The sequence below is a fragment of the Oncorhynchus mykiss genome, chromosome 13, assembly GCF_057628025.1.
Source record: "Oncorhynchus mykiss isolate SJ-2025 chromosome 13, ASM5762802v1, whole genome shotgun sequence".
Lineage (NCBI taxonomy): Eukaryota > Metazoa > Chordata > Actinopteri > Salmoniformes > Salmonidae > Oncorhynchus > Oncorhynchus mykiss.
Window position 1 is genome coordinate 5,964,830 of NC_143034.1, and position 22,846 is coordinate 5,987,675.

General features: G+C 42.9%; 1 protein-coding gene across 2 annotated transcripts; it reads right to left on the reverse strand.

Moving 5' to 3' along the window:
• Positions 1–391: 391 nt before the first annotated feature.
• Positions 392–22,173, reverse strand: LOC110495006 (uncharacterized). Of its 2 annotated transcripts, none has more exons than XM_090194912.1 (2): positions 21,344–22,138; positions 392–1,913 (listed from the first exon to the last, which is right to left on the reverse strand). In XM_090194912.1, exons 1-2 carry the CDS (start codon positions 21,732–21,734, stop codon positions 847–849), a joined length of 1,458 nt encoding a protein of 485 aa, XP_090051038.1. In that variant the 5' UTR covers positions 21,735–22,138; the 3' UTR covers positions 392–846. The 2 variants fall into 2 exon arrangements, with proteins under 2 accessions (XP_090051038.1, XP_090051039.1); XM_090194913.1 differs by lacking the exon at positions 392–1,913 and adding an exon at positions 3,641–4,590 and having other exon boundaries at positions 21,344–22,173.
• Positions 22,174–22,846: the final 673 nt, after the last annotated feature.

Genomic DNA, 22,846 nt, shown 5'->3' on the forward strand with positions numbered 1-22,846 from the left:
CTCCACCACTACCTGTATGTCCCTGAACAACACCCAGGTATTAATACTCCACCACTACCTGTATGTCCCTGAACAACACCCTGGTATTAATACTCCACCACTACCTCTATGTCCCTGAACAACACCCAGGTATTAATACTCCACCACTACCTCTATGTCCCTGAACAACACCCTGGTATTAATACTCCTCTACTACCTGTATGTCCCTGAACAACACCCAGGTATTAATACTCCTCTACTACCTGTCTGGATGTGAACAGGCTATTCCCTTTAAAGGCTCTGTAGGATATCAGATGTTAACAATGGAACAAATGCATCACTTGATTATCTGTAGTGCTGGAGGAAAGACACGCAGATGAAACACACACAGAGAAAACACACAGAGACAGAGTTTGAGAGTGTGTTCATTCAGACTGACGTACTCTACATTTTAAACAGACATACTAAATATTCAATTCATGGTTTTAAAATAATTTAGTTAATGTGGCATAAAAAAACACACACATAAAAAATAAAAAAAATAGAAGTCAAATGTCGGAGCAGTGTGTGTGCTGAACTTTAGGTCAATGTGATTTGAAATCTCTTTCCACCCTGGGAGCAGTGGTAAGGCTTCTTGTCTGCGTGTTCTCTCATGGTCTTTCCCTAACTGGGTAAATATCTTTCCACACTGGGAGCATTGAGAACATTTTATCAGGTTTGGATTTTTTCATGTTCTCTCAGTCGCCTTAACCAGGTAAATCTCTTTCCACACAAAGAGCATTGATGAGGCTTCTCTCCAGAATTTATTTTCTTGTGTATTTTCATGCTCCCAACCAGGATAAATCTCTTTCCACATTGAAAGCATTGCTAAGGCTTCTCTCCTGTGTGTGTCCTCTCATGTCTTTTCAGATTCCCTAACTCTGAAAAACTATTTCTGCACAGAGAGCAGTGGAAAGGCCTCTCTCCTGTGTGTGTCCTCTCATGTCTTTTCAGATGTCTTACCTGGGTAAAAACATTTTCACACTGGGAGCAGTGGTAGGGCTTCTCTCCGGTGTGCAGTCCCCTGTGTTTTTCCAGGCTACCTAACTCTGTAAAACTCTTTCCACAATGGAAGCATTGATGAGGCTTATCTCCTGTGTGTGTCCTCTCGTGTCTTTTCAGGTCACCTAACCAGGTAAAACTCTTTCCACATTGAGAACATTGGTAAATCTTCTCTCCGGTGTGTATTCTTTCATGCTCCTTTAGGTTCCATAACCACCTAAAACTCTTTCCACACTGGGTGCAGTGGTAAGCCTTCTCCCCCGTGTGCATTCTCTTATGCGTTTTCAGGTTCCATAACCGGGTAAAATTCTTTCCACACTGGGAGCAGTGGAAAGGTTTCTCGCCTGTGTGAATTTTTCTATGTTCATTCAGGCTCCCTAAACGGGTAAAATTCTTCCCACACTGTGAGCAGTGGAAAGGTTTCTCTCCTGTGTGTGTTCTCTCATGTTCTGTCTTGTGTTCTGAACGGGTGAAATTCTTTCCACATTGGGAGCATTGAAAAGGTTTCTCTTCTGTGTGTGTTCTCTCATGTTCTTTCTGGTGTTCTAATCGAGTAAAAGTCTTCCCACACTGGGAGCAGTGATGAGGCTTATCTCCTATGTGTGTTCTCTCATGTCTTTTCAGGTGCCCTAATCGTTTAAAACGCTGTTCGCACAGGGAGCAATGGTAAGGCTTCTCCTCTGTGTGCAATTTATTATGTTCTTTCAGGTTCACTAACTGGCTAAATCGCTTTCCACAGTGGGAGCAGTGATGAGGCTTCTCTCCTGTGTGTGTTTTTTCATGTCGTTTCAGGCTGTCTAACCGGGTGAAACTATTTCCACACAGCGAGCAGTGGAGTCGGCTGACTGGTTTGGACGTCTCTGGCTCTGGTTCCTCTGAGTCGGGTCTCTCTCCTGCCAAAGACAGATTATTTAGTTTAACAGCGAGATCAGGGTCATGTTCAATAGAAATGAAACAGAAGCAAGTGGTCTGAAATGGGGACGAAACAGGGAGGGTTTTTGTCTTCTGTCTGCAACACCTTTTGCTACAGTGTGGACTAATGAATATGACCCTGAATGAAACTTCCACACGATAAGAGGCAGATTCCACCCCAAGATAATATTTTTGTTATCTCAGATTCTCTTTCTGAGAAAATCAGGATGAAAGTGGCCATTTTAGGCCCTTTTCAGACCTCTACATGCCTCCTGTCAGACCCCATGACCCCTACATGATACAGACATCATCTAGTCATTATACTGTCAGACTCCATGACCTCTGAACCCTACATGATACAGACATCATCTAGTCGTTATTTAGTCTTAATTTTTTCCTAAAAATACGTATTTGGGTGTTTTTGGAGACGTTGTCCATGTTAGTTCCGAACCCCCCTACTGCACAACAAGGAGGAGGAAATGAATTGATGGTAGAGGAGGGCATTTGAAATTATTTCACTATTGGACTAATATCCAGATTTTTTCACATGGAGCCTCTGACTTTAAAGCTGCAGTGTGAAGAAGCTAGCGAGGCTAAATGAGGCTATTTCTCTGCCTTACCTGTCCATGTCTACAACAACTCCATTCAGATTAAACAGCAGCCTACCGGTTGGTTGGTCATTGTAGCCGTCTCCTTTGTCATTTAACCAACTTCATTCCGTAATTGTAATTCACATGGAGTCTCTGACTGTAGAGCTGCTTTGATTGGCTGACAAGAAGAAGCTACACGTATGAAAAGTGTGTCGGCTACCGGTATGTATATTTTACAGGGCGCACTCGTGAAACTGTCGTGGTCTATCCTTGTATCCTTGGAGAAATGTCACAGAGGGGGTAAGGTTATTTCATGTAAAGAATAATGAATGGTTGGGGTGAGTTTCTCAAGAACAAGTGTCTGGACCCTTCTATAACATGGCATTTACATCAAAAATATACATTTTGTTGTATATTTAAATAAAAATAAATAAAAAAGTACATTTCTCCTTTAATATGGATGTGACCATTTGAAAGCACAATCTCCGGGACACCAATCACACAGTTTAATTAAACGCCGAACACTGTTCTCTCACTGAACGCACCCCCGAATAACATATTCAAGTGTAAAACGTCAGTAGAACGCCTCTTATTAAAAATCATACATTAGTTGAACAATGGCAAAGTTGGTGCTCCTGTTTTTGAGATAGTACTCACTAGTGTTAATCAGATCTCCAGACTCCTCTTCGTCTTTCACTCCAAAAGGACCTTTCCTCTTCTTTCACTATGAAATCCTCATCTTCTTCTTTCAATGTGACAGCCTCCTCTTCCTCTCTAAAAGGTTCTTCTTTCACTATAACAGCCTCCTCTTCCTCTCTAAAAGGTTCTTCTTTCACTATAACAGCCTCCTCTCCCTCCCTTTTTTCATTCTGAATGATTATTTCTCCTCCTCTACCACTGTGACAGCCTCTGTGATTCTGTGATATTGTGGCATCGGGATCAGAATGATCCTATCAGATTATTTTCTGGGGGGGGGGGGGGGGGGAAACAGTAGAACCTCTGTAGAACCTTTCTTATGGATCAGCTCTGTGTATCCCCCCCCCCCCCCCCAACTGTAGCTAGTAGTCAGGTGTTATTACTCCTCCACATACAGATGAAACACACACAGAGAGACAGAGTTTGAGAGAGTATTCATTCAAACTGATGGTTTATTCTACATTTAAAAACAGACATACAAGATATTCAATTCATGTGTATAAAAAAAAAACGTTTATGTTTTATTACATTCTGTATAATTGAATTAATGTGGCATATAACAAAAACCACATTTAATATATAGAATACAAATGTCAGAGCAGTGTGTGTGCTCTTGTGAACTTCAGGTCCATGTGATTTGATATAGCTCTACACCCTGGGAGCAGCGGTAAGGCTTTTTGTCTGTGTGTTCCCTCATGGTCTTTCCCTAACTGGGTAAATCTCTCTCCATCTGGGGTACAGTGGTAAGGCTTTCTTGTCTGCGTGTTCCCTCATGCCCGGGTGAATCTCTTTCCACAGTGGGAGCATTGCTAAGGCTTCTCTCCTGTGTGTGTCCTCTTATGTCTTTTCAGATCACCTAACCAGGTAAAACTCTTTCCACATTGAGAACATTTGTATATCTTCTCTCCAGTGTGTATTCTTTCATGCTCCTTTAGGTTCCATAACCGGGCAAAATTCTTTCCACACTGGGAGCAGTGGAAAGGTTTCTCTCCTGTGTGAATTTTCTTATGCTCATTCAGGCTTGCTAACCAGGTAAAATTCTTTCCACACAGGGAACAGTGGAAAGGTTTCTCTCCTGTGTGAATTCTCTTATGCTCATTCAGGCTCCCTAACCGGGTAAAATGATTTCCGCACTGGGAGCAGTGGAAAGGTTTCTCTCCTGTGTGTGTTCTCTCGTGTTTTTTCTGGTGTTCTAATCGGGTAAAACTCTTCCCACAATGGGAGCAGTGATGAGGCTTATCTCCTATGTGTGTTCTCTCGTGTCTTTTCAGATTCATTAACTGGCTAAAACTCTTTCCACAGAGGGAGCAGTGGTGTGGTCTTGCTGGTTTGGACGTCTCTGGCTCTGGTTCCTCTGTGTCTGGCCTCTCTCCTGTCAAAAACAGATTATTTAGTATAACAAAGAGATCAGGGTCATGTTCAATAGAAATTCAACTGAAGCAAACGGACCGAAACTGGGAGGGACAAAATGGGGGAGGGTTGTTGTCTTCTGTTGCAAAACCTTCTGCAACTGTGTGGACTAACGAATATGACCCTGAATGAAACTTCCACACCAGCAAAATACATGATTTACCATTTTAATTTCTATTGGGCATTAAATAATAACCACCGTCTTTTTCTAGGCAATAGTATAGGATAAAACCATTTTACCTATATTATTTAATAAAATACAATACTGATTTATTTTTGAAACATATACATTTGTCTAGGATGATGGGAGAGGTCCTCCATCTTCACCCTGGTGTGTTATTCCTCTTCACATGTGCATCCTTTAAGTGCGTTTCATTGGTCTGTAATCTGGTCTGTTGCATGTATATCCTTTAAGTGCGTTTCATTGGTCTGTAATCTGTGGTCTGTTGCTTGGACAGGTTCCGTTGACTTTTGGTTAATATATGATGTTCAAGCTATTTACAAAAGGGTCCAGTTTCAGGCAAATTGACACTTATTCTTTTCCATGTCGTGGATGATGTTGGTGTTGTTGGTCCAGTCCAGGAGGTATTGGGGGTGATGGATGTTGTTGGTCCAGTCCAGGAGGTAGTGGAGGTGATGGGTGTTGTTGGTCCAGTCCAGGAGGTATTGGAGGTGATGGATGTTGTTGGTCCAGTACAGGAGGTATTGGAGGTGATGGATGTTGTTGGTCCAGTCCAGGAGGTATTGGAGGTGGTGGATGTTGTTGGTCTAGTCCAGGAGGTATTGGGGGTGATGGATGTTGTTGGTGTTGTTGGTCCAGTCCAGGAGGTATTGGAGGTGATGGATGTTGTTGGTGATGTTGGTCCAGTCCAGGAGGTATTGGAGGTGATGGATGTTGTTGGTCCAGTCCAGGAGGTATTGGAGGTGATGGATGTTGTTGGTCCAGTCCAGGAGGTATTGGGGGTGATGGATGTTGTTGGTGTTGTTGGTCCAGTCCAGGAGGTATTGGGGGTGATGGATGTTGTTGGTCCAGTCCAGGAGGTATTGGAGGTGATGGATGTTGTTGGTCCAGTCCAGGAGGTATTGGAGGTGATGGATGTTGTTGGTCCAGTCCAGGAGGTATTGGAGGTGATGGATGTTGTTGGTCCAGTCCAGGAAGTATTGGAGGTGATGGATGTTGTTGGTCCAGTCCAGGAGGTATTGGGGGTGATGGATGTTGTTGGTCCAGTCCAGGAGGTATTGGAGGTGGTGGTGTTGTTGGTCCAGTCCAGGAGGTATTGGGGGTGATGGATGTTGTTGGTCCAGTCCAGGAGGTAGTGGAGGTGATGGATGTTGTTGGTCCAGTCCAGGAGGTATTGGGGGTGATGGATGTTGTTGGTGATGTTGGTCCAGTCCAGGAGGTATTGGAGGTGATGGATGTTGTTGGTGCTGTTGGTCCAGTCCAGGAGGTATTGGAGGTGAAAGATGTTGTTGGTCCAGTCCAGGAGTTATTGGAGGTGATGGATGTTGTTGGTGTTGTTGGTCCAGTCCAGAAGGTATTGGATGTTGTTGGTCCAGTCCAGGAGGTATTGGAGGTGATGGATGTTGTTGGTCCAGTCCAGGAGGTATTGGAGGTGATGGATGTTGTTGGTCCAGTCCAGGAGGTATTGGAGGTGATGGGTGTTGTTGGTCCAGTCCAGGAGGTATTGGATGTTGTTGGTCCAGTCCAGGAAGTATTGGAGGTGATGGATGTTGTTGGTCCAGTCCAGGAGGTGTTGGAGGTGATGGATGTTGTTGGTCCAGTCCAGGAGGTATTGGATGTTGTTGGTGTTGTTGGTCCAGTCCAGGAGGTATTGGAGGTGGTGGATGTTGTTGGTCCAGTCCAGGAGGTAGTGGAGGTGATGAATGTTGTTGGCGTTGTTGGTCCAGTCCAGGAGGTATTGGATGTTGTTGGTGTTGTTGGTCCAGTCCAGGAGGTATTGGGGGTGATGGATGTTGTTGGTCCAGTCCAGGAGGTATTGGGGGTGATGGATGTTGTTGGTCCAGTCCAGGAGGTATTGGAGGTGATGGATGTTGTTGGTCCAGTCCAGGAGGTATTGGAGGTGATGGATGTTGTTGGTCCAGTCCAGGAGGTATTGGAGGTGATGGATGTTGTTGGTGATGTTGGTCCAGTCCAGGAGGTATTGGAGGTGATGGATGTTGTTGGTCCAGTCCAGGAGGTATTGGGGGTGATGGATGTTGTTGGTCCAGTCCAGGAGGTATTGGAGGTGATGGATGTTGTTGGTCCAGTCCAGGAGGTATTGGGGGTGATGGATGTTGTTGGTCCAGTCCAGGAGGTATTGGAGGTGATGGATGTTGTTGGTCCAGTCCAGGAGGTATTGGGGGTGATGGATGTTGTTGGTCCAGTCCAGGAGGTATTGGAGGTGATGGATGTTGTTGGTCCAGTCCAGGAGGTATGGGAGAAAGAGGTTGTTGGTCCAGTCCAGGAGGTATTGGAGGTGATGGATGTTGTTGGTGCTGTTGGTCCAGTCCAGGAGGTATTGGAGGTGAAAGATGTTGTTGGTCCAGTCCAGGAGTTATTGGAGGTGATGGATGTTGTTGGTGTTGTTGGTCCAGTCCAGAAGGTATTGGATGTTGTTGGTCCAGTCCAGGAGGTATTGGAGGTGATGGATGTTGTTGGTCCAGTCCAGGAGGTATTGGAGGTGATGGATGTTGTTGGTGATGTTGGTCCAGTCCAGGAGGTATTGGAGGTGATGGATGTTGTTGGTCCAGTCCAGGAGGTATTGGGGGTGATGGATGTTGTTGGTCCAGTCCAGGAGGTATTGGAGGTGATGGATGTTGTTGGTCCAGTCCAGGAGGTATGGGAGAAAGAGGTTGTTGGTCCAGTCCAGGAGGTATTGGAGGTGATGGATGTTGTTGGTGATGTTGGTCCAGTCCAGGAGGTATTGGAGGTGATCGTCAGTGTCTCTTTATTGTTTTCATTCTTGAGGCTAGAAAGATATTACACAGCAGTTTGTCTGTGTTGTTGAGTGTTTCTGGAGTAATTCCAGGATAAATTATGTTATTTAGGACGTCCACTTTTTCAAAAAATGTTTTTGAGTTCCGAGTTGATGGCTGGGGGCATGTCCAGATACAGTCTGATTGGCCAGAGTGTCTCCAGCATGTGTTTATTGTGGAATATTTTTACTTTAGTTGTTGGTTGTAAAAAAGGGTACAGTGTTTCTGGCAGAATTATTATCCAGGATGTTGAGGTTGTGGTGGTGTGGATACTACATATTATTATTATTATCCAGGATGTTGAGGTTGTGGTGGTGTGGATACTACATATTATTATTATTATTATTATCCAGGATGTTGAGGTTGTGGTGGTGTGGATACTATTGGAGGTGGTGGTGTTGTTGGTCCAGTCCAGGAGGTATTGGAGGTGGTGGTGTTGTTGGTCCAGTCCAGGAGGTATTGGGGGTGATGGATATTGTTGGTCCAGTCCAGGAGGTAGTGGAGGTGATGGATGTTGTTGGTCCAGTCCAGGAGGTATTGGAGGTGATGGATGTTGTTGGTCCAGTCCAGGAGGTATTGGGGGTGATGGATGTTGTTGGTGATGTTGGTCCAGTCCAGGAGGTATTGGAGGTGATGGATGTTGTTGGTGCTGTTGGTCCAGTCCAGGAGGTATTGGAGGTGAAAGATGTTGTTGGTCCAGTCCAGGAGTTATTGGAGGTGATGGATGTTGTTGGTGTTGTTGGTCCAGTCCAGAAGGTATTGGATGTTGTTGGTCCAGTCCAGGAGGTATTGGAGGTGATGGATGTTGTTGGTCCAGTCCAGGAGGTATTGGAGGTGATGGATGTTGTTGGTCCAGTCCAGGAGGTATTGGAGGTGGTGGGTGTTGTTGGTCCAGTCCAGGAGGTATTGGATGTTGTTGGTCCAGTCCAGGAAGTATTGGAGGTGATGGATGTTGTTGGTCCAGTCCAGGAGGTATTGGGGGTGATGGATGTTGTTGGTCCAGTCCAGGAGGTATTGGATGTTGTTGGTGTTGTTGCTCCAGTCCAGGAGGTATTGGAGGTGGTGGATGTTGTTGGTCCAGTCCAGGAGGTAGTGGAGGTGATGAATGTTGTTGGCGTTGTTGGTCCAGTCCAGGGGGTATTGGATGTTGTTGGTGTTGTTGGTCCAGTCCAGGAGGTATTGGGGGTGATGGATGTTGTTGGTCCAGTCCAGGAGGTATTGGGGGTGATGGATGTTGTTGGTCCAGTCCAGGAGGTATTGGAGGTGATGGATGTTGTTGGTCCAGTCCAGGAGGTATTGGAGGTGATGGATGTTGTTGGTCCAGTCCAGGAGGTATTGGAGGTGGTGGATGTTGTTGGTCCAGTCCAGGAGGTATTGGAGGTGATGGATGTTGTTGGTGATGTTGGTCCAGTCCAGGAGGTATTGGAGGTGATGGATGTTGTTGGTCCAGTCCAGGAGGTATTGGAGGTGATGGATGTTGTTGGTCCAGTCCAGGAGGTATGGGAGAAAGAGGTTGTTGGTCCAGTCCAGGAGGTATTGGATGTTGTTGGTCCAGTCCAGGAGGTATTGGAGGTGATGGATGTTGTTGGTGATGTTGGTCCAGTCCGGGAGGTATTGGAGGTGATGGATGTTGTTGGTCCAGTCCAGGAGGTATTGGGGGTGATGGATGCTGTTGGTCCAGTCCAGGAGGTATTGGGGGTGATGGATGTTGTTGGTCCAGTCCAGGAGGTATGGGAGAAATAGGTTGTTGGTCCAGTCCAGGAGGTATTGGATGTTGTTGGTCCAGTCCAGGAGGTATTGGAGGTGATGGATGTTGTTGGTGATGTTGGTCCAGTCCAGGAGGTATTGGAGGTGATGGATGTTGTTGGTGCTGTTGGTCCAGTCCAGGAGGTATGGGAGAAAGAGGTTGTTGGTCCAGTCCAGGAGGTATTGGAGGTGATGGATGTTGTTGGTGATGTTGGTCCAGTCCAGGAGGTATTGGAGGTGATCGTCAGTGTCTCTTTATTGTTTTCATTCTTGAGGCTAGAAAGATATTACACAGCAGTTTGTCTGTGTTGTTGAGTGTTTCTGGAGTAATTCCAGGATAAATTATGTTATTTAAGACGTCCACTTTTTCAAAAAATGTTTTTGAGTTCCGAGTTGATGGCTGGGGGCATGTCCAGATACAGTCTGATTGGCCAGAGTGTCTCCAGCATGTGTTTATTGTGGAATATTTTTACTTTAGTTGTTGGTTGTAAAAAAGGGTACAGTGTTTCTGGCAGAATTATTATCCAGGATGTTGAGGTTGTGGTGGTGTGGATACTACATGTTATTATTATCCAGGATGTTGAGGTTGTGGTGGTGTGGATACTACATATTACTATTATTATCCAGGATGTTGAGGTTGTGGTAGTGTGGATACTACATATTATTATTATTATCCAGGATGTTGAGGTTGTGGTGGTGTGGATACTACATATTATTATTATCCAGGATGTTGAGGTTGTGGTGGTGTGGATACTACATATTATTATTATCCAGGATGTTGAGGTTGTGGTGGTGTGGATACTACATATTACTATTATTATCCAGGATGTTGAGGTTGTGGTAGTGTGGATACTACATATTATTATTATTATCCAGGATGTTGAGGTTGTGGTGGTGTGGATACTACATATTATTATTATTATCCAGGATGTTGAGGTTGTGGTGGTGTGGATACTACATATTATTATTATCCAGGATGTTGAGGTCGGGGCCACAGCTGCCTATGTGCCAGGGGGCTAGGGTCAGTCTGTTATATCTGGTGTAATTCTCTTGTCTTGTCTTTTATCCTGTGTCAATTTAAGTATGCTCCCTCGAATTCTCTCTCTCTCCCTCCCCTCACGGAGAACCTGAGCCCTGGGACCATGCCTCAGGACTACATGGCCTGATGACTCCTGGCTGTCCCCAGTCCACCTGGTCGTGATGCTGCTCCAGTTTCAACTATTCTGCCTGTGGCTAGGGAACCCTGACCTGTTCACTGGACGTGCTACCTTGTCCCGGACCAGCTGTTTTCGACTCTCTCGCTCTACCGCACCTGCTGTCTCGACCTCTGAATGCTCAGCTATGAAAAGCCAACTGACATTTACTCCTGAGGTACACTGACCTGTTGCACCCTCGACAACTACTGTGATTATTATTTGACCATGATGGTCATCTATGAACATCTTGAAGAACAACCTGGCCTTAAAATGGCCGTGTACTCTTATAATCACCGCCCGGCAAGAAGAGAACAGGCCACCCCTTAGAGCCTGATTCCTCTCTAGATTCCTCTCTAGATTTCTGCCGTTCTATGGAGTTTTTCCTAGCCAACATGCTTCTACATCTCCATTGCTTGGTGTTTGGGGTTTTAAACTGGGTTTCAGTTCAGCACTTTGTATTTTGAATGTATTATGGTGCCCATTAGCTGCCGAGGTAGCAGCTACTCTTCCTGGGGTCCAGCAAAATTAAGGCAGTTATTTTACATCTGCTGATTTAAAAAGGGCTTATAAATACATTTGATGGATTGATCTTCCTAGAGCTGGCTGCCTGGGCAAACTGAGCAATCGGGGGAGAAGGGCCTTAGTCAGGGACATGACCAAGAAGCCAATGGTCACTGACAGAGATCCTCTGTGGGGATGGGAGAACCTTCCAAAGACTGGAATCTACCCACTATACTGACAAAGACTGGAATCTACCCACTATACCGACAAAGAGCGGAATCTACCCACTATACCGACAAAGAGCGGAATCTACCCACTGTACCGACAAAGAGCGGAATCTACCCACTGTACCGACAAAGAGCGGAATCTACCCACTGTACCGACAAAGAGCGGAATCTACCCACTGTACTGACAAAGAGCGGAATCTACCCACTGTACCGACAAAGAGCGGAATCTACCCACTGTACCGACAAAGAGCGGAATCTACCCACTGTACCGACAAAGAGCGGAATCTACCCACTGTACCGACAAAGAGCGGAATCTACCCACTGTACCGACAAAGAGCGGAATCTACCCACTGTACCGACAAAGAGCGGAATCTACCCACTATACCGACAAAGAGCGGAATCTACCCACTATACCGACAAAGAGCGGAATCTACCCACTATACCGACAAAGAGCGGAATCTACCCACTATACCGACAAAGAGCGGAATCTACCCACTATACCGACAAAGAGCGGAATCTACCCACTATACCGACAAAGAGCGGAATCTACCCACTATACCGACAAAGAGCGGAATCTACCCACTATACCGACAAAGAGCGGAATCTACCCACTATACTGACAAAGAGCGGAATCTATCCACTATACCGACAGAGCGGAATCTACCCACTATACCGACAAAGAGCGGAATCTACCCACTATACTGACAAAGAGCGGAATCTATCCACTATACTGACAAAGAGCGGAATCTATCCACTATACCGACAGAGCGGAATCTACCCACTATACCGACAAAGAGCGGAATCTACCCACTATACTGACAAAGAGCGGAATCTATCCACTATACCGACAGAGCGGAATCTACCCACAATATTGACAGAGCGGAATCTATCCACTATACTGACAGAGCGGAATCTACCCACTATACCGACAAAGAGCGGAATCTACCCACTATACTGACAAAGAGCGGAATCTATCCACTATACCGACAGAGCGGAATCTACCCACTATACTGACAGAGCGGAATCTACCCACTATACTGACAGAGCGGAATCTACCCACTATACCGACAGAGCGGAATCTACCCAATATACTGACAAAGACTGCAATCTTCTAAATAAATGCCTTGAAACATACTTTCCCGACGACCACACGGGTGAATCTATATCAGAGGGGCTCATGCCTCCTGACGCTCTCGCCTCCTGGGGACTCAGTCGAGACAGACAGGTCTGCATTACAACGGATAGGGGTGCAAACGTGGTGAAAGCCACTCTAATCAACAAATGGACCCGACCACAATGTTTTGGACATCGTCTGCACTTGGCCATTGGTAAGTAACCGTGTCAATTGTGTATATTGAAGTGATTGGTTAGAGGAAACTAAAATGTGCATTCCTCCCCCCATCAACTGATACAATGAAATTACATTTGTACATAACTAAAGGGATTATTGTGATTAACATTTTATTAAAAGATCTTGATTTCTCTTAGAGAGAGTGGGGTAGAGACACAACGGGTGGATCGATGCAATTGAAGTGTGTAAGAAAGTGGTAGGTGCCTTTTCCTAATTGGTGGAAAAAGAAGAGAGACCTGACAGTTGCGCCAAAAAAGAACAACCTCTACCTCAGAACAAGTTGGTGACAGAGTCGCCTACCAAGTGGGGATCATGTCAAAACATGGTGCCAGGAGGAGCAGTAGAAAGACATTTCACAGGTCAGAGACAATAAGACCCGGCACTGAGCTCCCACCTATTCAGATATAGGGGCGGCAGGTTAGCCTAGTGGTTAGAGCGTTGGACTAGTAACCGGAAGGTTGCAAGTTCAAACTCCCGAGCTGACAAGGTACAAATATGGGGATTGTTCCTAGGCCGTCATTGAAAATAAGAATTTGTTCTTAACTTACTTGCCTAAGTAAAAGTAAATAATAAAAATATATATGTTATTGAGTCTCTCAACCAGGTATTGACCCCACTCCTAGAATTCACAGATGCTCTGTCTGGTGAGTCTTATGTCCGTGTGTCTTATCTGAAGACAGTACTACACCTGTTCAATACAGAGGTCATGAAACCTGATGATGGTGAAACATTGGGGCGGCAGGGTAGCCTAGTGGTTAGAGCGTAGGGACGGCAGGTTAGCCTAGTGGTTATAGCGTAGGGGCGGCAGGGTAGCCTAGTGGTTAGAGCGTTGTACTAGTAACCGGAAGGTTGCACGTTCAAACCCCCCGAGCTGACAAGGTACAAATCTGTCGCTCTGCCCCTGAACAAGGCAGTTAACCCACTGTTCCTAGGCCAGTTAACCCACTGTTCCTAAGATGTCATTGAAAATAAGAATGTGTTCCTAACTGACTTGCCTGGTTAAATAAAGAAGTAAAACATCAAAGCGATCGTCATGGACTATCTGAATGAGATGATGACCTAGTCACAGATCCTGGACATGGCCTCGTTGGTCGACCCTCGGTTTAAAACACATTGCATCAAAGAGGAGAAGGTGGGCCACATAAGAGCCGTCTCAGAGATGGTCAAGTAAAGGGCATGAAAACCCAAGCCCAGCACTGGGAGACGTTGCTGCTGCTTCAACACAACTGACAGCTACAAAGAGTAAAGTCACTGGGCAGTTTTTTCATAAAGCCATGCTCCACTACCACAGGTCTTAGTGAACTCCAGCTGGTAGACAAGGAACTCAGCTGCTACCTTCAGTCTCCTGATGCTGACAGAGAAACCAAATCCACTGGACTGGTGGAAGAAACACACAACAACTACCCCAACTGTGATGTACCATTAGGCTAACGGTTATAAACAACTACCCCAACTGTGATGTACCATTAGGCTAACAGTTATAAACAACTACCCCAACTGTGATGTACCATTAGGCTAACAGTTATAAACAACTACCCCAACTGTGACATATCATTAGGCTAACAGTTATAAACAACTACCCCAACTGTGATGTACCATTAGGCTAACAGTTATAAACAACTACCCCAACTTCAACTGTGATGTACCATTAGGCTAACAGTTATAAACAACTACCCCAACTTCAACTGTGACATATCATTAGGCTAACAGTTATAAACAACTACCCCAACTGTGATGTACCATTAGGCTAACAGTTATAAACAACTACCCCAACTTCAACTGTGACATATCATTAGGCTAACAGTTATAAACAACTACCCCAACTGTGACGTACCATTAGGCTAACAGTTATAAACAACTACCCCGACTGTGATGTACCATTAGGCTAATAGTTATAAACAACTACCCCAACTGTGATGTACCATTAGGCTAATAGTTATAAACAACTACCCCAACTGTGACATATCATTAGGCTAATAGTTATAAACAACTACCCCAACTGTGATGTACCATTAGGCTAACAGTTATAAACAACTACCCCAACTGTGATGTACCATTAGGCTAACAGTTATAAACAACTACCCCAACTGTGACATATCATTAGGCTAACAGTTATAAACAACTACCCCAACTGTGACATATCATTAGGCTAACAGTTATAAACAACTACCCCAACTGTGATGTACCATTAGGCTAACAGTTATAAACTACTACCCCAACTGTGATGTACCATTAGGCTAACAGTTATAAACAACTACCCCGACTGTGATGTACCATTAGGCTAATAGTTATAAACAACTACCCCAACTGTGATATACCATTAGGCTAATAGTTATAAACAACTACCCCAACTGTGATGTACCATTAGGCTAATAGTTATAAACAACTACCCCAACTGTGACATATCATTAGGCTAATAGTTATAAACAACTACCCCAACTGTGATGTACCATTAGGCTAACAGTTATAAACAACTACCCCAACTGTGACATATCATTAGGCTAATAGTTATAAACAACTACCCCAACTGTGATGTACCATTAGGCTAACAGTTATAAACAACTACCCCAACTGTGACATATCATTAGGCTAACAGTTATAAACAACTACCCCAACTGTGATGTACCATTAGGCTAACAGTTATAAACTACTACCCCAACTGTGACATATCATTAGGCTAATAGTTATAAACAACTACCCCAACTGTGACATATCATTAGGCTAATAGTTATAAACAACTACCCCAACTGTGACATATCATTAGGCTAATAGTTATAAACAACTACCCCAACTGTGACATATCATTAGGCTAATAGTTATAAACAACTACCCCAACTGTGACATATCATTAGGCTAATAGTTATAAACAACTACCCCAACTGTGACATATCATTAGGCTAATAGTTATAAACAAATACCCCAACTGTGATGTACCATTAGGCTAACAGTTATAAACAACTACCCCAACTGTGACATATCATTAGGCTAACAGTTATAAACAACTACCCCAACTGTGATGTACCATTAGGCTAACAGTTATAAACTACTACCCCAACTGTGACATATCATTAGGCTAATAGTTATAAACAACTACCCCAACTGTGACATATCATTAGGCTAATAGTTATAAACAACTACCCCAACTGTGACATATCATTAGGCTAATAGTTATAAACAACTACCCCAACTGTGACATATCATTAGGCTAATAGTTATAAACAACTACCCCAACTGTGACATATCATTAGGCTAATAGTTATAAACAACTACCCCAACTGTGACATATCATTAGGCTAATAGTTATAAACAACTACCCCAACTGTGACATATCATTAGGCTAATAGTTATAAACAACTACCCCAACTGTGACATACCATTAGGCTAACAGTTATAAACAACTACCCCGACTGTGATGTACCATTAGGCTAACAGTTATAAACAACTACCCCGACTGTGACATATCATTAGGCTAATAGTTATAAACAACTACCCCAACTGTGACATACCATTAGGCTAACAGTTATAAACAACTACCCCAACTGTGACATATCATTAGGCTAATAGTTATAAACAACTACCCCAACTGTGACATACCATTAGGCTAACAGTTATAAACAACTACCCCAACTGTGACATATCATTAGGCTAATAGTTATAAACAACTACCCCAACTGTGACATACCATTAGGCTAATAGTTATAAACAACTACCCCAACTGTGACATATCATTAGGCTAATAGTTATAAACAACTACCCCAACTGTGACATACCATTAGGCTAACAGTTATAAACAACTACCCCAACTGTGACATATCATTAGGCTAATAGTTATAAACAACTACCCCAACTGTGACATACCATTAGGCTAACAGTTATAAACAACTACCCCAACTGTGACATATCATTAGGCTAATAGTTATAAACAACTACCCCAACTGTGACATACCATTAGGCTAACAGTTATAAACAACTACCCCAACTGTGACATATCATTAGGCTAATAGTTATAAACAACTACCCCAACTGTGACATACCATTAGGCTAACAGTTATAAACAACTACCCCAACTGTGATGTACCATTAGGCTAACAGTTATAAACAACTACCCCAACTGTGACATATCATTAGGCTAATAGTTATAAACAACTACCCCAACTGTGATGTACCATTAGGCTAATAGTTATAAACAACTACCCCAACTGTGACATACCATTAGGCTAACAGTTATAAACAACTACCCCAACTGTGATGTACCATTAGGCTAACAGTTATAAACAACTACCCCAACTGTGACATATCATTAGGCTAATAGTTATAAACAACTACCCCAACTGTGACATACCATTAGGCTAACAGTTATAAACAACTACCCCAACTGTGACATATCATTAGGCTAATAGTTATAAACAACTACCCCAACTGTGACATACCATTAGGCTAACAGTTATAAACAACTACCCCAACTGTGACATATCATTAGGCTAATAGTTATAAACAACTACCCCAACTGTGACATACCATTAGGCTAACAGTTATAAACAACTACCCCAACTGTGACATATCATTAGGCTAATAGTTATAAACAACTACCCCAACTGTGACATACCATTAGGCTAATAGTTATAAACAGTTATAACGGTTATAATGCATATTGACTTGCACTATTTTATTTATTAATTTCTTGCTCATGATTTGTAAGGGTTTACAGCTTTAAAACAAAAAAGTGGATTTAAAATGTTATTGGTGAGTTCTACTTCTGATTATAAATGAGAAACATTAAAGCCTTCGGTTTGTTCAGGCATTCTTGAGTGTGAAGCTGATAGGCACCTTTTAAACATTATTTGATTAATATCTGGATAATTATCATAATCGAATGAATATATATATATATATATATTTACAGTGATGGAAAAAAGTATTTGATCCCCTGCTGATTTTGTATGTTTGCCCACTGACAAAAAAATGATTAGTCTATAATTTTAATAGTAGGTTTATTTGAACACATGTCAAAAATGTTATAAAATTGATTTGCATTTTAATGAGGAAAATAAGTATTTGTAGTTGGCCACCAGGTTTGCACACATCTCAGGAGGGATTTTGTCCCACTCCTCTTCTCCAAGTCATTAAGGTTTCGAGGCTGACGTTTGGCATATTGCCATATTGCCCAGCCTTGGCTTGTAGCGTCATACCCAAGAAGACTCGATGCTGTAATCGCTGCCAAAGATGCTTCAACAAAGTACTGAGTAAAGGGTCTGAATACTAATGTAAACGATATATTTCATGTTTTTTCCCATTGTCGGATATTGTGATGTCATTATGGGCTATTGTGATGTCATTATGGGCTATTGTGATGTCATTATGGGCTATTGTGATGTCATTATGGGCTATTGTGATGTCATTATGGGCTATTGTGTTTAGATTGATGAGGGGAAAAACAATTTAATCAATTTTAGAATAAGGCTGTAACATAACAAAATGTAGAAAAAGTCAAGGGGTTTGAATTCTTTCAAAAAACACTGTGTGTGGCGAGTGCGGGTGTGTTGGAAGATGGGGCGTCCGTGTGTTTGTGTGATTGGAAAAGTGTGATGAGCGAGTAAGGAAAATGGCTGCAATTGCCAAAACCCACGTGTGTCTGTGAGCAGAAGTAATGACAGAGCGAGAGTCTTCACTTTCGCACAGAGATGGGACATACAAATATAATGTTTGTTTATTTTGTTTGTCCTGTTATGAAGGAACGCTGCCAGCCCTATATCCTGGACACCCACCTGAGCGACCCACCCACCAAGGAGAAGTCCTTATCCGTTTTACAGGCCTAATGCAAGTAGTCTACGCAGCCAAGACAAAAAAGGTGAACGCTGTCAGAGACCCACTGAAGCAGCACCACCCACTCAATAGCCTGAGCCTTCCTGGCAGGGTTGGTCCTATAAAAAGTCGAAGCCCCCCGGACGGGAGAGCATAATCTACAAGGATTTTCTCAAAGCTGTTAAAGAGAACCTTGACGACCTCGTATCGCCGGAGGGGATTCCGGTGGGGTACATTTATCTTTTTAAATCATACAGGACCAGTGAAAAGTTTGGATACACCTACTCATTCTAGGGTTTTTCTTTATTTTTTTACTCTTTTCTACATTGAAGAATAATAGTGACGACATCAAAACTATAAAATAACACATATGGAATCATGTAGTAACCAAAAGAATAAGTGTTAAACAAATCAAAATATATTTTAGATTCTATTTTAGATTCTTCAAAGTAGCCACCCTTTGCCTTGATGACTCAACCAGCTTCATGAGGTAATCACCTGGAATGCATTTCAATTTCAATTAACAGGTGTGCCTTGATCAAAGTTAATATGTGGAATTTCTTTCCTTCTTAATGCATTCGAGCCAATCAGTTGTGTTGTGAGGTATGGTGGTATACAGAAGACAGCCCTATTTGGTAAAAGACCAAGTCCATATTGTGGCAAGAACAGCTCAAATAAGCAAAGAGAAACGTCAGTTCATCATTACTTTAAGACATGAAGGTCAGTCAATCCGGGAAAATTTCAAGAACTTTCAATGTTTCTTCAAGTACAGTCACAAAAAACATCAAGAGATTAAACTGGCTCTCATGAGGACCTCCACAGGAAAGGAAGACCCAGAGTTACCTCTGCTATGATGAAACTGGCTCTCATGAATACCGCCACAGGAAAGGAAGACCCAGAGAAGACTGCATGAATCAGGCCTTGGTGGTCGAATTGCTGCAAAGAAACCACTTCTAAAGGACACCAATGAGAAGTATAAACTTGCTTGGGCCAAGAAACATGAGCCATGGACATTAGACTGGTGGAAATCTGTCCATTAGTCTGATTTGAGATTTTTGGTTCCAGCGGCCGTGTCTTTGTGAGACGCAGAGTAGGTGAACGGATGATCTCCGCATGTGTAGTTCCCACCGTGAAGTATGGAGGAGGAGGTGTGATGGTGTAGGTGGTGACACTGTCAGTGATTATTTAGAATTCAAGGCACACTTAACCAGCATGACTACCACAGTATTCTGCAGTAATACACCATCCCATCTGGTTTTCACTTAGTGGGACTATCATTTGTTTTTCAACAGGACAACGGCCCAACACACCTCCAGGCTGTGCAAGGGTCATTTGACCAAGAAGGAGAGTGATGGAGTGCTGCATCAGATGACCTGGCCTCCACAATCACCCGACCCCAACCTAATTGAGATGATTTGGGATGAATTGGACCACAGAGTGAAGGAAAAGCAGCCAACAAGTGCTCAGCATATGTGAGAACTCCTTCAAGACTGTTGAAAAAGTATTCCAGGTGAAGCTGGTTGAGAGAATGCCAAGAGTGTGCAAAGCAGTCGCCAGGTGGCTAAAATATATATATTTTTTGATTTGTTTAACACTTTTTTGGTTACTACATGATTCCATATGTGTTATTTGATAGTTTTGATGTCCTCACTATTATTCTACAATGTAGAAAATAGAAAAAATAAAAACCCTTGAATGAGTAGGTGTGTCCAAACTTTTGACTGGTACTGGGTGTGTGTGTGTGTGTGTGTGTGTGTGTGTGTGTGTGTATATTATGTACATTTACAAGAAAATAGATGGGGGATTGGAAATGAAGCAGGCGATTACATTGATAGAAGCAACAATCTAGAATATTAAAGCTGATCTACCCCACCAGAACATTAATCCTTGGGCGAGTGAGCCACATCAATAAGAAACCTTGCAAATCTAGCATCTAACAATAGGATTTAATTATTTCCTGGGCAGCGCTCAGTGACGTAAGTAACAACCTTTTAAGTAGAACTGAACTGACAATGGATACTAATTCTAAAGTGGGACAAGGTTACACAGATACAGATTTTAGACGTGAGTTACTTCGAATGCGAATCGTTGTACAATGTCATTAGACCCGTCTTATTAATAAATGAAGTAATTCAAGAAAAGGGGTCTAAGGTTAGGTTATACTCTTGAGAACACTTATTTTGTTTTTTTGAAAAGTAATTATTGCTGGTGTAAAAGATACGTTATGTTTCCTGGACCATACAGCAACCGATCGGTGTTAACGTTCAGCCTGAGCATAGGTGCTCGTAACAAAACTCCCTCCGTAAACAAGATACTGTTTTGCCGAGGCCACCAAATGTATGGCTAGTTAGCGTCTATGAACGGACTAAGCCAGGCCTATATATCATTAATTTAACAAGTTTTTTTATTTTTTAAATGCATATATGGGTGGGTATAATTTGTGGAACGTTCCAACAGGAATCTGTAACAAACAGCGCAGTTGTATAGAGGCAGAATAAGATACCGGGTACAGAGTGGGTTATTTCATTACGTTTTTTCACTCACCACGTTTATCCACTCCGGTAGCCTACGGACAAACATTAAGAATATGGACAAACATTAAGAATAAACTACGTGGTGAGTTGATGCCTATTCAGCAGCTAGTTAGCTAGGTGATTTGATCATGCTACTTTGTATGCGTTGTTTGTTGTCATCCTTGTGCATGACGTTTTTGGAACAGATTCCTGTTGGAACGTTCCACAGATTATACCCAGCCTGATTATACCCAGCCTGCATATACCAATCCCAGATTACTTATTCAACAATTCCTACAGTACTGAACATATTCCTGTGTAGAACTACAGTAGAAAACTCCTTAACACATTAGTTCAACAAGTCCAGAGTCTGTGCCCCTGTTTTTTTAAAGATAATACTCACTGGTGTTATTCAGATCTTCATTCTTCTCATATTCAGTCTCCTCATCGTCAGTCTCCTCATCTTCAGTCTCCTCCTCTTTCACTCCCAAAACGTCTTCCTCCTCTTTTATTGAGATAGCCTCCTCTTCCTCTTTCACTCCAAAAGGTTCTTCCTCCTCTTTCACTATATCATCCTCCTTTTCATTCAATGCAATAGCCTCATCTTCCTCCTTAATATTTCTAAACGGTTCTACCTCCCCCTCTTCCTCTTTCACTCCAAAGGGTTCTTCTTCTCCATCCACTGGAATCTCATCGTCTTCTTCTTTCACAATAATGTTCAGCCCCAGAGATTCTTTCTCCGTCCAGCAGACCCCCTCTTCTTTAGCAAGGGGCGAGTAATTTAGTGAGCTCATGGTCGGGGATGTTAGCTAGTTAGCGACTTGAAAAGTGATAGACTCTGTATCAATTTAGCAAATTAACAAATGTCATATAACAAGCAAATTGCGTTTGTTAACTAGTAAATACGTAAACAGAATGTTAAAAACACAGATTAATATACACAAGATTGGTCTAAATCGCTTCAATGTTTCGGTTTTATGTTTGCTACCAAGGTGGTTGAATCCAATCCTGTTGTCGCAGTTGAAGCGTCCAGTTCCGTCCACTAGATTATACGTCACGCAAGAAGCATCACCTTTTTTAAAATTGTACCTTTATTTAACTAGGCAAGTCAGTTAAGAACAAATTCTTATTTTCAATGACGGCCTAGGAACAGTGCCTGTTCAGGGGCAGAATGACAGATTTGTACCTTGTCAGCTCGGGAGGTACAGCTTCCGGTTACTAGTCCAACGCTCTAACCACTAGGCTACCCTGCCGCCCCTGAAAGAATCATATCGCCATCTGCTGACTGGAAACGCAGATTGGGAAAAATATTAATTACATTGTTTATTCATGCATGTTATAAGAAGTAATTTAAAACAACCAGATGTTATGTTCTCTTACTTCTTACAGCCAATACTTTCCTCCAGGGCTGACCTTCCCATTAGGCAGGATTACGTGACAGATTGATGAGGGCGACATTTTTCTGAAAATAAATCAGGTGGCAGGTGGCCTAGTGGTTAAGAGTGTTGGTGGTTCGAATGCCAGAGCCGGCTAGGTGACAAATCTACCGATGTGCCCTTGATTGCTCCTATGAGTCGCTCTGAATAAGAGCGTCTGCTAATCGACTAATACATTGACCAAGACGCACCGGCAACAACCAGATAATAAAACCTGCCTAAAAACAATGACGTAACTCACCCAAGTGGCATAGGGGCTACTTAGGTTAGTAGTTTATTGAAACTATTGAAAAATAAATGTTGAAATGTTTCAGAAACTGCCCTGTCAGTGAAATTATAAAATAAAGTGTTGACATTCAACATTCATTAATGTTGTGAACTGTGACGCGCATTGGCAAACATCACACTGGGGTTCAATTCCTTTTTACACAAAGCTTTGAAAATGTGCTGTGGAGTTTGTAGCCTAATGC

What these genes read in the sequence shown, in the direction of transcription:
- LOC110495006 (XM_090194912.1), bottom strand. Translation starts at nt 21,734, where the DNA reads ATGAGCTCACTAAATTACTCGCCCCTTGCTAAAGAAGAGGGGGTCTGC. An exon ending in TGAAGATCTGAATAACACCA is followed by an intron (nt 1,914 to 21,343) that starts GTGAGTATTATC and finishes TGTCTTTGGCAG; the next exon opens with GAGAGAGACCCGACTCAGAG.